General features: G+C 45.0%; 1 protein-coding gene across 2 annotated transcripts in view; it reads right to left on the bottom strand.

Moving 5' to 3' along the window:
* Positions 1 to 118: 118 nt before the first annotated feature.
* LOC115330235 (MFS-type transporter SLC18B1) overlaps positions 119 to 14017 on the bottom strand; it is a 49745-nt gene continuing 35846 nt past the window's right edge. The window contains exons 12-14 of one of the 2 annotated variants that reach the window (XM_040504095.2): positions 13391 to 13468; positions 13211 to 13304; positions 119 to 334 (exon numbers count right to left, since the gene is read on the bottom strand). In XM_040504095.2, coding sequence (XP_040360029.2) covers positions 329 to 334; positions 13211 to 13304; positions 13391 to 13468 — 178 coding nt within the window. In that variant the 3' untranslated portion in view covers positions 119 to 328. Of the gene's footprint in view, positions 335 to 10289; positions 12513 to 13210; positions 13305 to 13390; positions 13469 to 14017 lie in introns of those variants that run through there. The other variant, XM_029992000.4, reaches the window with a different exon arrangement.

Genomic DNA, 14017 nt, shown 5'->3' on the forward strand with positions numbered 1-14017 from the left:
CGCTGCTTCATGTGTCTGGGTAGGATGCGTTCTCAATCAGTTATGAGTCCAAAGCGAACGAGCTGACACAGCGTTTGTGTCCAATCATTCTTTGTTAAAGGAAGTGTGTTACAGCGCACTGCTATAAGAGCCAGCCATATAGCACATTCAGTGCTCAAATACACGAAAAGATCCGGAAAATCACGGTCCTCAATCGGACTCACCTGCAAAGACCACGGCTTTGAAACTTTCTCTTTCTCTATACTGCTCACCCTCCTGTTGTGCGGCGAGTCCTAGCCCGCTTGCACTTTTGCGCAGCGCTGCCATGGTAACCTAGGTACCGGTGCTATTACGTCTGTAAAAAAAGATAAAAATAACTAAAGAACGCACAAATCGTGGCGTTCACATTGCTGTGATGTCTGCGCTTGGCGTGGCTTCCCGGGCAAGCTGCGCTCCACTTGTATATATAAAAGCTGCAGTCGCAGAAGGCCTCATAATTGCAACAACAACACACACACACATATATATATATATATATATATATATATATATATATATATATATATATATATATATATATATATATATATTCATTATAACTGTTGCAGTATTCTAAAGCCTTACATCAAGAATTATCCACGTGCCTTAACACTTTCGCCGTGTTACCACCAGCAACAACGCGCCGTTGAAACTCATGCCTACCACTTTTCACCTTAGCGTAAATGTTCACTCAGAACGCTCGAGCCACATCTAGCAATCAATGCATTTAACAATCGGTGAACTGTCACACAAATAACAGCGAAAAACAAGAAGAAAGTTGTAAATATTTGTTTAAAGATTATTTTGTACTTTAGGAAGCATTGGGAGTATTAATAGGAATTTGAAACGCGGCGATACATATCTACAAACATAATTAGAAGAAACTTTCATTGCGCCTAAGTACTGAGGCAGCATGTTATTCATGAAAGCATTCCATTAATCAGTAAATGAATCGTTGAACACGTTACTTAAAGTGCAGTACGATAATATTTTACAAGATATGTTTTTGTGGCTGCTTGGCGTTCTTTCATAGGCCAGTGAGACTCGAAACCTGCAGCTTTTTTAGCTCTTCCATTTCACAATTTTTGACTACAATGACAAAAAAAAATAAAAAAAATAAAAAAGCTTGTTTTTGCTTTTATCTAATTTCGCCTTTTCGGGACATCCTTCAATCTCATTTTCTCAGCTTTAATAAAGGAATTAAGGTGGAAATGGTGGTGGTGATGGCGAAACGGTGCATGTAGGAGAGGTTGGAAATCCTCTCCTACGTTGCTGAATCGCACATTTAAAATTCAGCTCTATCCAATATTGCTCACTTGCATATTTACTAAAGCTAACTGCGGTTTAGCCTTGAAATGTGAAGCGTGCCACGGTCAAAGGGAATTGACCGGCTGCCAAACACTTGCATCGAATTCTCCGGTGGCCAAACAACTCAACGCAAATGGTAATAAAAGAATGACCAAAAAAAAGGAAAGCTAGGGGAGAGGACTTCGAGACGCTTCAACAGGGTTTTGCTAGTGTCGAAAACTTAAAAAAATAAATAAAAAAAACCTAAAAGAAAGCGGTACAGATGGAGAACGCGGCGACGCTAGACATGGTGTGGCTCGCCTGGAAGTCTGGAAGGACGAGACTGGAGTGAACGTGTCGGTTGCATAATAGAACACAGTTATCCATATGGCGAATTGTTCGATATATTAAAATACCACACAATTATGTTTTTCTATCTGCGCTGTGGCATTGAGCATATTAAAACATCATGCCCAGTGCCGATGCGCAGAATGTTTATCGAGGTCTAGCCATATTTTTGGCATCGTTCTCCGCAGAGCTCTCTCCGAAGGTTGCAGCGACTGGATCCCTCGCTGCTTCGAGGGAAAGCAGACGCTCAAGATACTTTTTTTATTGTGACACTCTAACTCTGGCTTAAAATATGTCATGCGACGAGAAAATGAGCGGAGGATGAGACGAGAGCTCGTGGGGGCGTCAGAACGCCAAGCTCTTGTTGGAATGATTCGTGGGATGTAAAGCTAACTGCCTTCGTCTCTGCTCACTTCGAAGGCGTTCGATTGATAAACGCAGGCGTTCAGCGTTCCACGTTCGAGGTCGAGCGCCTTCGAAGAGACAAATGCAGCTAGCTTTACGTCTACCCACTAATCATTCCATTCAGAGCTCGGCGGTCTGACGTCTCCTTGCGCACTCGTCTTCTCTCCCTCACTTTCTCGGCGGATAGGTTTGCAATGGGATATAAACTGCATCCGCAGACCTCGGTAGGCACGGGTACTAAGAAAATTGCGCTTTTTAAGATAGCTTGATACCAGTGTCATTCGGTGTCCTCCTTGTCTATTCTTTGTTGGTATCTTTACCGTGCGTGAGAAGTTTCAAAGCACCAGAAGAAGGGACGCCGTTACTTTTTTTACAGGCCTTCTGGGCTTGGTTTATCTGACTTACTTTCGACACAACAAAATTAGTATCGCCCCACAAGGATGCGAACATTTTTTTACTGCACCAGTAAAAAAAAAATGTTCGCATTCTTGCGGGGCGATACTATTTTTTTTTTATTTTGTGAGGAAATTAACCTGCTTGTATGTTAGTTTAATGGTAATTTGTTTGATATTTTGTAAGGGCGTTTCTGGGGACGGCGCCATCTTCATCATCATTATCGTTATTGCTGCGTGAACTGCCCAGCGGGGAGTGCGTGCTCCAAGACCAGGGCAGTTGAGCTCTGGGCCTGGGACAGTAAACATCACGCCCGGCAGCACGACATTGTTTTCTTTATATATGGTGGAGGTGCGGCGTACAGCTTAGCAGTCAACCCCCGATCTATTGACCTTCCTGATCACCCTGGAACTACGAAGCCGTCCTCTCATCACGACTTCCGCGCCACCATCTCCTTCATTTCGCAAGCCAAGGCCCAGAATGGTCTCAACATCGAGCCAGACCTGCAGCGGTCCATCGTCATCGACCGTTACGTCCCGTCAATGTAAACCCAACGTTTTCGCTGGCGAAAGAGAAGACGACGTAAACGACTGAATCGAGTCGTTCGAAAGGGCGAGCCGCCACAACCGGTGGGACGACACCATAACACTGGCTAACGTCGTTTTCTACTTAACGGACGTCGTGCGAACTTGGTTCATTAACCACGAAACGAAGTTCACTCGTGGCCAACATTCAAGAACCGCGCCTTGAAAGTTTCTGGTAAACCAACAAGCCCAGAGCACGTTACGGAAAGAAAATTACCACTTCAAATCCAGCAGACAGGTGAGACATACACTTCATACATCGATAATATCCTCCATCTGTGGACCCTGAATAACAAAGACAAGACGGAATGCGACAAGCTTCAACACCTGCTCAAAGGCATCAACGAAGAAGCCTCCAGAATACCTGTTGTTGTTTAACAAGAAACAGTAGCCCGCTTCTCAGAGGAATGTCTGAGGCCCCAGGAAGACGAAACGCGCCGGGTTGAACGTGCATTGCAACCAGAAGCTTCCGACATTACTACCGTGGCAACATTGATGGCATCTGCTGGTGTTAACAACATGCGCCAAATTATACGCGAAATAGTACACGAGGAACTGGCCCTCTGTTCGGCTCGAACCTAACTTGGGAACATCAAACCACCAGGCTTACAGGATATCATCCGCGAAGAAATCGTCGCAGCAATGCGCGTAGTCCAACCTTCTCCGTCAACTAACGCTGAGGTTGTGTCACGCTGCCCTCCCCAACGCCTGCAGAATGAAAGGCCTATAGCCACGCCCCAAAAAGTCGTCGCAGCAATTCGCGTAGTAGAGACTTCTCGGCCAACGTACGCTGAGATTAGGGGGTTTTAGAATAACGTACGGAATTTTAGCGCACGCTAGCGCTAAGCTTAACGCTTGTATTAGCGCACGTGACGCAAGAGAGTTTTAGAATAGCGTTTCTCCGTCGCGACGCAAAAGCCCAAGCAGCTGGCGCTTGCGACGTTACTAAGATACAGTCCCAATTTTTATTTCACACACGAAACGCTGTAACTTTAGAAAAAACAAGTTTTTAGGTTCAACGTACTATTTTAGATATGTTTAAACATGATAACGCGTCGCGAGCGGTTCATCGGTCGTGTCCGCTTGCGTCGCCTCGGCAAGAGAAGTCTCGAGTACTGACCTCTGCACATCGTACCTTCGCCGAGAAATGTTCGCGCGTCGCAAGTATCAAGTGGCCGGTGATCGTTGCCAAACCGAGAACAATGTCGTCCCGTATTTAAAATCGCAGTCGCGAGGATGCCGCCCACGTCGCACTTACGACACCGCCAAGCAACCGCCGACATAATCCTGGAAGCCGCCATTTTTTTAACTCTGCTCGTCTTGGCTTTAGCCAACTTCTCATCACGAATCCTCCTTGAAGAAGCGCAAAAACTCATTGCGTACGCACGCTATTTCCGAGAAATAGCGCACGCTAAAATTGCGCACGCAAAGCGCAAAACCTGGTTTGCTTTCGGAGCATGCGCAGTGACGACGACGCTATTTTTTGGGTACGCAAAGCTTTAGCGTGTGCTATTCTAAAACTCCCTATTGTGTTACGCCGTTTTCCCTAACGCCTGCGAGAGGAAAGGCCTATAGCCACGCCCGTTCAGTGCCCGTTTTTCCACAATGTAGTGTCTTCCACCGGCCTGCTGTCCAGTCTCCTGTGTTCTACTATTGTGGCATATCTGGCCGCATCGTTCGCAATTTTTGTCGCTGCCGGGATGACCTGATGCAGCGAAGAGCAGCGTACAGTCCAACGTTGGGCAGAGCGTGTCCCTTTCGAAGGCCAACGAGGCTCCAGGTCCCTCCATCGCATTCTGACCCCTATTTCGTCCGTCACTCTTCACTGCTGCCTCGTCGTAGTCACTATCTTCGCGAGGACGCTCCTCATCTCCGAGGATTCCCGCTCGTTCCGGCGATCCGAGGCGGCCGAGGGGAAACTGGTAAGCGCATTTTCCGGAGGCACAACTGCGACACCTCCTCCAGCTACACGGAATTTGATCGAGGCTAAAAGGGAATGTTTACCTTATAGGTGCTCTCATCGACAATGGCGCTCCGTTTCGGTCATCGGACAAGGTATTCGTCGCACTATAAACAAGGTTATAACTCCTTATAACGGTACTCGCTCAAGAAACGCGTCTAGAGCTATCATTCATCCCTTGGCCATATGTAGCGCACGCGTAGAAATTCAAGGCCGAGACCATCGCATTGAATGTCTTGTACTTCTTGATTGCAGTCATTGCATGACTCTTGAATGGGATTTTCTTTCCTCGACAGATGCTCTAATCGACTGCAGTAATTGCGAACTAATGATAGATTACGATACAAATAAACCCTTATAAACATGTTATATATAGGCCACATATCTTTCATTTACGGCTATATATATATTCATATAAGAAAAATATATCAGACAGTATATTGCCAGGTAAAGGAGCGAATAGAGGTATATATGGCAAGGGGGCGCCATATATGTCTAGGTATGGTAAACAGATATATCCGTATATGGTGCCAATTATTGCTATATATGGATATACGTAGTTCCTTTTATGGCGACCTTTTCACATGTTTATCCTTATGTGGAAATCATGTTTAATATACAACACGGACAGTGAATTTATTTAACGAGAGAGCATACTGAATCTGTACATATCTATATATGCAGTAGAAAGGGTGCTATACTGGATGTATACTCATAAATTTGAAACTAGCACATTCACTTAAACTGTAGCCAGATAATAATGCAACAGTACTCAAATCGTACTAATAACGTTCACTTATAATATACCTCGGTAAGTGTTCTCGAGCACACTTTTTAGTAGTCCAGAAAGATACTCGTTAATACATTTAAAGTGTACGACTAAGAACTAACAAATTATTGTTCGCTACTTAGCTTTTGATGAGTTAGATACCGTGACGGAAATTTATGACAAATATGCATAGAAATGCACGAGCCGTGTACCCGATTACGGAGGCATCTTGTTACATTAACGTCTGGTGGCAACTGCCGTTAGCGAAATAATCATGACACTGTATGTGAGACAAGAAAAGAAATCTGGTGGGATTCGGCTTTGTCAAACGTCAGCGAAACTGTTTTATACGCACAGGTTCGGGCAACATTTTGTTCATTTATCCTACCCTTATTGTTCATCATACCCTTATGAAAACGAATATTGAATTTCTAGTTTTATTTCTTTCTAATGAGTCAGAACAAATTAACAACAGCATAGGCGTGTAATGACATCCGTTTCACAATAGGAACTCATTTGAGATTAGACGTCAAATTTTGAGAATACTACGAAGCTTGCAATTTTAATGTTTTACGTTAACCTCATTATGTGCCTAAAGGCTCAAAGAGCTTTCTTGGCAACTCGCAGAGTATCTTTAAATGCGATACCGTGCGCGCAGATACGCAATTTACAAACTTTTCTCTTTTTTTTTCGGTAATTAGTGTTAATGTAGAGAGACGCCCCTGGGTGCAGTCGCTGCATTTCGACCTGTTGCCGACGAAAGCCTTTGACGAGCGTGTTTGAAATTTTAATGGAGGAGCTATTCGGTGCTGAGCAAAACAAGGGACTCTCCGCTGGGCTACCGGCCGGCTCGTAATGGTGGATCGTTACGGGCCGACTTTCTGTCAACGGCTGCACTTTGCTTTAATCTCTCGTCGAGTTTCCGATCGGCGAATCGGATAGTTACTGCGTGCGTCAAGGCGTTGACATCCCCTGCGTCCGCCCAGCGGAAAAGAACCCTGCTTTGCCGAAGCGCCAAAGGCGCAGGTTTGGCGTAGACCAGCGGGCTCGGTGATAGAGGGCATGTATGACAGAGAGTTCCCATCTGCTCGATCAGGGTCACGTGATCTATGGGCCGCACCGGGCAGCATTTGCAATACGAGCCTACGAGTTGCGATGAGGTGTTGAGTGCTCTATCGCCAGACTTGACTCGACATGTCTAGAGGTATTTGCCTATAATTCAACAGAGATCCACACCATCATTCCCGAGGGAATGTTTCTTGCTACCGCAACTTTTTTAACGGACCATAACGCTCTGTTCTTTTTCGACGCTCGTTAACTCTAATTCATTTGAATGCTCGATTGACGACGGTCTCTTAATTGGGATGGTAGACTCCTATCTTTCTTACATCAGTATCACAGCGCTTTGACTGCAAAACAGGACTCATCGGAAAAACGCACATTGTGTAGCACGAGGTTGACACCGGGGATTCGCTTCCCACACGGCATCGCCCTGATCGGTCTTCATCCATGGAGAGACACATAATAGACACCATGGTAAATGATATGCAAGAACAAAACGTGATCCGTCCTTCTGTGAGTTCCTGGTCGTCTCCAGTAGTTCTAATGTGAAAGAAGAACGGAGCTGTACATTTCTGCGTCGATTACAGGAAGTTGAATGACGCCACTAGTAAAAATAGCTACCTCACGCCCCGTATCAAAAATGCCCTGTACACACTTCAAGGAGGTCGATAAGCGTCCTGCGATACATAGCAATTTTTTATTCATTTTGTTGTAGTGAGTACAACTTTTTTCTTCTCTCTTTAACATTGTATATAGGATTCTTGCTCCTGTCGTTCCTTCCAGACAAAATACCGAGCACGAAGCGTGCTAAAAAAAAAACAGCTACGGAATTCAGCGTCAAACAACCGTCTGCGGCCGTGCCGGTCTAGTCTTCCACTATTTTCCTTATTCGCAGGCACGTTATCGTTTCTTTGTTAGCGTCGTCCTTTGCGTTTTAAAATGCAGAAGCAAGCAAACCGCTCAGCCTATGACGGAACTCAAGAAGTACAATCCGGGACATATTTATTTGGGACGCGTAAACTCAAGCTCACTCTATTTTGTTCCTTTGAAGCCCTCTCGGCGGCGTCTGTCGGGACCATCTTGCTCAACGACGAGCCTATATCTTGAGCTCGGGCTAGTTTGAAGTCGGAATAAAGACCAGTATGTATAAAAATGGAGTACTCCTTTACGTTCCCGACCACTTTTATTTGTTGAAGCCAATCACGATGCGAGAGAACTCGGGCGATCAGGAAAACACCACTTTATGCACATAGAAACGCATGCGGACGTAAGGCGAAAGGAGAGAAAAATCGCCTACATAGATCCCGGCAAAAAAAAAACTTCGAACCAGAAACACGGCTGTGTGCTCCCTGCATCCGGCGCTCTTTTTCATAAAACTCCGAACAAAGACGGGACACGAAGAGAACAGCTGACGCGAACGAGCGGATGACGCGACCCCAAGCGCGTGAGTCAGAGCAAGCGTTCATACCCTGACTCACGTGGGAAACGGAGCTGGCTTTTCAAAAGGGTGGATTGGCTTCGGACGGCCGCGTCTGTCGAACTTAAGGAGCCTAGGTTTGAGAGAGGGGGCAACTCGAAGCAAGAAGAGCATTTGCAGTTTAATGGCGGACGCCTCCCACGCAGATTGGGTGCTCGTGCGCATGCGTGCTTTGTCCTGTGGAGAGAAGGATGGCGGTCGAAGAAGCTGAGCCAAGGCAAGAGACGCTCGCAGAAGCTGGACGCTCCGGCCTCCTTCTCGCAGCTCGTATTTTATTTATTTTTATTTTATTTTTACTTATTTAACAACACTGCAGGCCCCGCTATGGCCCCGGCAGGGGTGAACATATAATACATACGTACAAGACACAATAAAAAAGGGAAAACTGCAATACAACAAAACAACACTCTAGCACTAAAAATAGCAACAAAAAATAAAAATTAAATAAAACCGTAAGGCTTCTTGAGCTCGTAGCTTTTCAAGAAAGTCATCCGGCGATGAGCTCTCAACGATATCTTTTGGGCAGTCCGTTCCAATCAGTTATCGTTTTCGAAAAAAATTAGTTCTTGAAAATGTTATTGCGGTATGGCTCCAGTAATGTACCGTGATTGAATCGCGTGTCACGATGTAAAACAGGTGCTAGGTAGGGGGAAATGTTAACCTTCAGATATCCATGGTAAAACAAGTATAACAACTTGAGTCTCAGGTGTTTTCGACATAAGTCAAGATAATCAAATTGAAGTGTGTTTAACATCTGTGATGGACTGTCTAATAGCCGGATCTATTGCGGGCCAACGTGGCCTGTAAATTCCGTAACCCCGATGCAGCAGTTCGAAACGCTCTCACATTTAGGCACACTATAGCACTATATATAGTCAAACGCAAAGAACGCGCAAGGATACTTGCTTAGTGCTGAGCTGAGCGACCCTGGCCAACGTCATTCTTCATGTAAATTAGCGATCGCTGCATTTTCACAGTGCGCGTTTGCGCAACGGTACGATTCCTTGTGCGCGCGCTGGTTTTGCGCCTTTGTGCACGTATTATGGCCGTCGTCCGAACGACAGTTCGATCCTCATCGTAGGCGTAATGGTGACGGCTTTTGTCATCTCCACACAACTCCTGGACTGTATATACCGGGTGTTTCGAAAAACGCGGGCCTGTATGACATAAATCGCAAAAATGAGATTCGCACCCTTGCGTCGACGCTGCAGTTTAGCAATGTTCCCGCTATAACTGGTGCATTTTGCAAACAGGGCACAGAGAAAAATGATACTCCGCTTACTTATGGTTCAATATGCGAAAAAACTAAAGGTATAAGAGTTTAGTTATGTGCGTGATTGAGCTGAAATTCCCCACAAAACACCACCCTCCCACCACAAAAAAAAAAACAGAAAAAAGAAACTTGCGATTTACGTTAGCATGTCAAGGCTATGAGCCCAATGCAGTCACTGACACACTGCAAAGAAAGTATATGTGTCTACTTCCACGCACAACACTCGGAGAGCCAATCAGCCTAACTTACGGAGGCAGCTCAGCGAATGACAATGCCGAAACATATGTTTAGACCAAAAAACGCAGTCTGAGTTGTGACATTAAGCAATGCAAGCGTGACGTTTCGCATTGCTTAATGTCACAACTCAGTCTGCGTTTTTTGGTCTAAACATATGTTTCGGCATCGTCATTCGCTGAGCTGCCTCCGTGAGTTGCGCTGATTGGCTCTCCGAGTGTTGTGCGTGAAAGTAGACGCACAGACATTTTTAGAGTGCAGCCTAAGCAAGTCAGGGCGTTGTTAGTTCAAACCATCTTATTATCCCCCCTCCCCTTTTCCGCAGCCAATGCGATGGGGGCGTTATCCGATAAGAACACCGAAGAACAAATCGCGAGACGTGCACATCATCAATCACGCTCTGTGTTTTGTAGGCTTCCAGAGGATATGCGAAGGTGTTCACGAAGTGGATATAAAATAAATAATGCCGAATCGGGGAATCAGGATGTAATAAATAACTTTATTGCCGTCGGTGGGTCAACATTAGATAGTTTGTCCCCTTCCAGATAAAAAGTTCCAGTTACAGTTCCACTGCACACTCTACGTCCCTCTAACTTGCACGTACGAGAAAAGCCTACTGCCAAATAGACGCGTCAAATCTCAAAGTCAAATCAAAAGTTACACAGTCGCGGCGAAATAAGCTAATATGTCCGGAGCAGCAAAATCTCAGGGTCAAAAACGACACATCGGTGGATGGGCTCGAACAACTTGAAAATCGTGCCATAAGGCTATGCACTCTACGAAACTCTTACTCGAATCGCGCTTCGCGATTTAATGGCAATAACCAAACTACTGTTTTCCTTTAATCGGATAGACAGGGCGATCAGTATCACATTCAAAGTGTCTTAGAATCTCGGTGACCGAGTAGGTGGTAATTGTGTTGCATGTATGTTCATATTATCACTGGTAGCTTAAGAAACACAGGGCGTAGCGAGTCCGGATAATTTTATTTTTGTCCCAGAGCAAATGAGGTTGCGCCATGAACCGTTAAGTATGCCAAAAAACGAATCACGGAAAAATATTTCTGTACGCAAAAAGCCAGGCTCCGTGTTTATTAAGCTGTCAGATACGGCGGGATGTTCATCTTCCTCAAGGAGAGTCCGTGTCTCCGCTCCAGCCGAGAAGTTGAACCAATGCATCTTACAAAGGTAGCGAGTGCTTTTTGTCATGAAGGTTGCATCCGATTTAATTATCATTCGATGGCTTTTTTCACTCACCTAACTTGATTACGGGAAGACCAACAATTGGTGTTGCGAGTCTAGTTTGACTCAGCATAATCTCAGGGACTTGTGAGCATACGATCAATTCAGTCCTAATTTTGAATGCATGAAGAGAAACCGACCAAAACACCGATGGGTGTTATTACTCAGTAGCGTATAGTACGAAACAAAGGACATTCGTTGATACTGTACACACATTTTTATATATTTTATTTGGGCGATAATGATTACTGTCTTTTATACTCTGTCTAAAAGTGACACAAACATCACTCCTGCTGTTTTTTTTTTTTTTTTTTTTTTTTTTTTTTTTTTTTAGGTACGCCGTTGCGATTGCTGCGTCTGCACCGCATTTTAAGCTTAGCGGTCACCCGATCTGACAACGCAGCTCTGTCACTGCTGTTTCGTATTCGTATTATAAACACGATGTTGCTATGCTTAATTTAACGTTGCACTGATGTTTTTTAGTCAGAAAATGCATAAAGCGAGCACTGGAAGCTGTAAGTATGCGCGTGATGAGCTCGCAAAAAGTCGGTCGCTGCCTTCTCATTGTTTATGTACAAGCAAACGACACTGACGTTACTCCGCTGCGGTGGCGCTGCTGTCGGCATGGTCCATACGGGGGCGCTTAACCTCATGCGTATCGCGTTTCTGCGCAGGCGCAGTGCTGTGGGAAATCTCGGGCTTGTTCGTAAGTAGTGCGCTGGTTTACAAGCAACCTCCTGGAAGCTTTAAGAGTGACAGCCGACGATTGGCTACGGTGCCCGGAAGGCGTCTTCGATTGGTCTGTTTAGCGCTTTATAGTGCCCATACGTCCGAAGTAGCCTCCAAACGGCAACCAATTACGTCACGCGACCCGGCATGTCATGTTGTCGGATTTCGCGATCCTTGAAGTTGGTCATAGAAGTTCCGGCAAAACGCTACGAGCAAATATGAGTGTCGCTGTCGTCACAACGTCCCAACTCCTGACTGAAGAGCCATCCATGGACTGTCAAGCTGGAGAGTGACCTCATGCAGAACAGGCGTCTGCCATGTCCAGCTCTGCTGCTGTGCCAACACCGGAATCATGGCAGGCAACACAGCTGGCCAGTTCTAAGACGTCATCATGCGAACATTAAAGTCATTTGAGAACGCGGTTTGACTTTCGCGAATGGACGCAGCGTCTTGAAGCGTCGGCGCTCCTAGTGCCAGGGGCAGTAGCACAAAGATGCATATACACAATGGAACGTTGATAATCACGTTATTGTAAGACTAGATTGAAAAAAAAGGACGTTCCGGTTTTGCGGCTCATCGAGTGCCTTAGTATCAGGAAACACTTGGTGCCGAAAGAAGAGATGGCGAGTACGAATGCTGGGTGTCATTAACAAGAAGCTGCTGATCTTCTTCCCGTTTTCTTCGGAATAAAACGAATTCCGATTGAAGCCACACCAGGAAGGTTACCACGGTCTGAAAATAAAAAGAAAGATATACAACACATATAATAAAGAAAACAAAGATGGAAAAAACGCCCCTAATTGATTTATGCATATATTCCACTGCGAGAGTTTTTACTTATTGGGGGAGCGGTTGCACGCTCGGTGAATCCCTTTCATAAAACCTAATCCACACTGCACTCAGTACGTACGTTGTTGGTCTTCTTTCAGTCAGTCCAACTAACGATCAAGGCGAACGGAATCAACCCTTTAATCTCATCCCTGTGACTTTCAGTAGCAACAGGGATGAAAGTCATTCTCCCACTGTGACTGGGTAACCGTTTATTAGGGATAGCACTCGCTTGTCTTTTTGGCTAAAACTATCAAAAGAAGATAAATGATTGGTAAGGGAAGGACAAATTCTCCGAGAAATTTTCGAAGGTTTCTAAAATGCAGATACTAACAACGCAAGAGACTTGAGTGGTTCGTTTCGCCTCAACAGCGTTGTGATTAAGGGACGCAGTTGTAAATTATGTTCAAGCAGTTTTATCAAAGAAATAAAACGTAACCCAATGGACAAGTTTTCGGTGTAATTATTGAAGCCTCCTTTCTGACCTCGTCGATTTATTTCCAGCCGAATCTCAGGTTTAGTCTCACCATGCATTCTGCCAGGCTCGGTCTGCGCATGCTACTTAGGTGCGTAAATTATTATAATTAATGCACGAAACTCACCCAGAAAGCTAGGAGCCAGAACATGAGCATTGATCCCTGCCTGTACCCGTACTTTTCTACCAGGTATCCGGCAAGTGGTGATGTAATCACGGCTCTGGAAGTTCATGGAACAAAGCAGCTATAATCTTTCGCGCGTGCAATGACTCGAATGAAAATCACAATATAGGAATCGCGTTTTACCCGGAGATCATGAATTGGTAAGTTGCGCTTGATACGACGCCGTTTGTCTTGAGGGTATCGGGATAGCCAACTCTTTCACTGCAGAATAGAGAAAAAAAAAAAACGCGTACGGAAATTGCAGTAGTGTTAGCCATTCACATATGTTTATTTTTGCCCGAGATGTCCACTCTGCACTCTCTGAGGGGAGGCCTGAAAGGGGAACGTGCAGACGGAATTGGGTATATAGCTATTAGCTTCTAGAGCTAGGTGGTTCCATTTGTGTCATAATAAATCTTGTAACTTGCGTTTAGAGGGAAAAAACGTGATTAACGCGCATAATACCGGGTCTTCTGAAAGTGGAATGTATTATAATAGATGTAGACATTTAGCAACTAAAATTTGGGGACGCTATTGTCTCGTTTCATTGTTTGAAACATATTTATGAGTACATGTTTCACGCTATCAGGACCATAACAAAAGTAAGAATAATTATTTTAGAGAATTGTCATAGTACATGGCCACGTGCACACCTTTTCCTCCGATAGGAGGCACAAGGGCGAACAAGAACTCGGTCTAATCCGGTCTTCAAAATTATTCAAGGTGTGCCACGGAAATAAAGTTTACTGAAACCATAATTTCCCTAGGCTA

Source organism: Ixodes scapularis, unplaced genomic scaffold (assembly GCF_016920785.2).
Source record: "Ixodes scapularis isolate PalLabHiFi unplaced genomic scaffold, ASM1692078v2 PGA_scaffold2__306_contigs__length_199485367, whole genome shotgun sequence".
NCBI lineage: Eukaryota > Metazoa > Arthropoda > Arachnida > Ixodida > Ixodidae > Ixodes > Ixodes scapularis.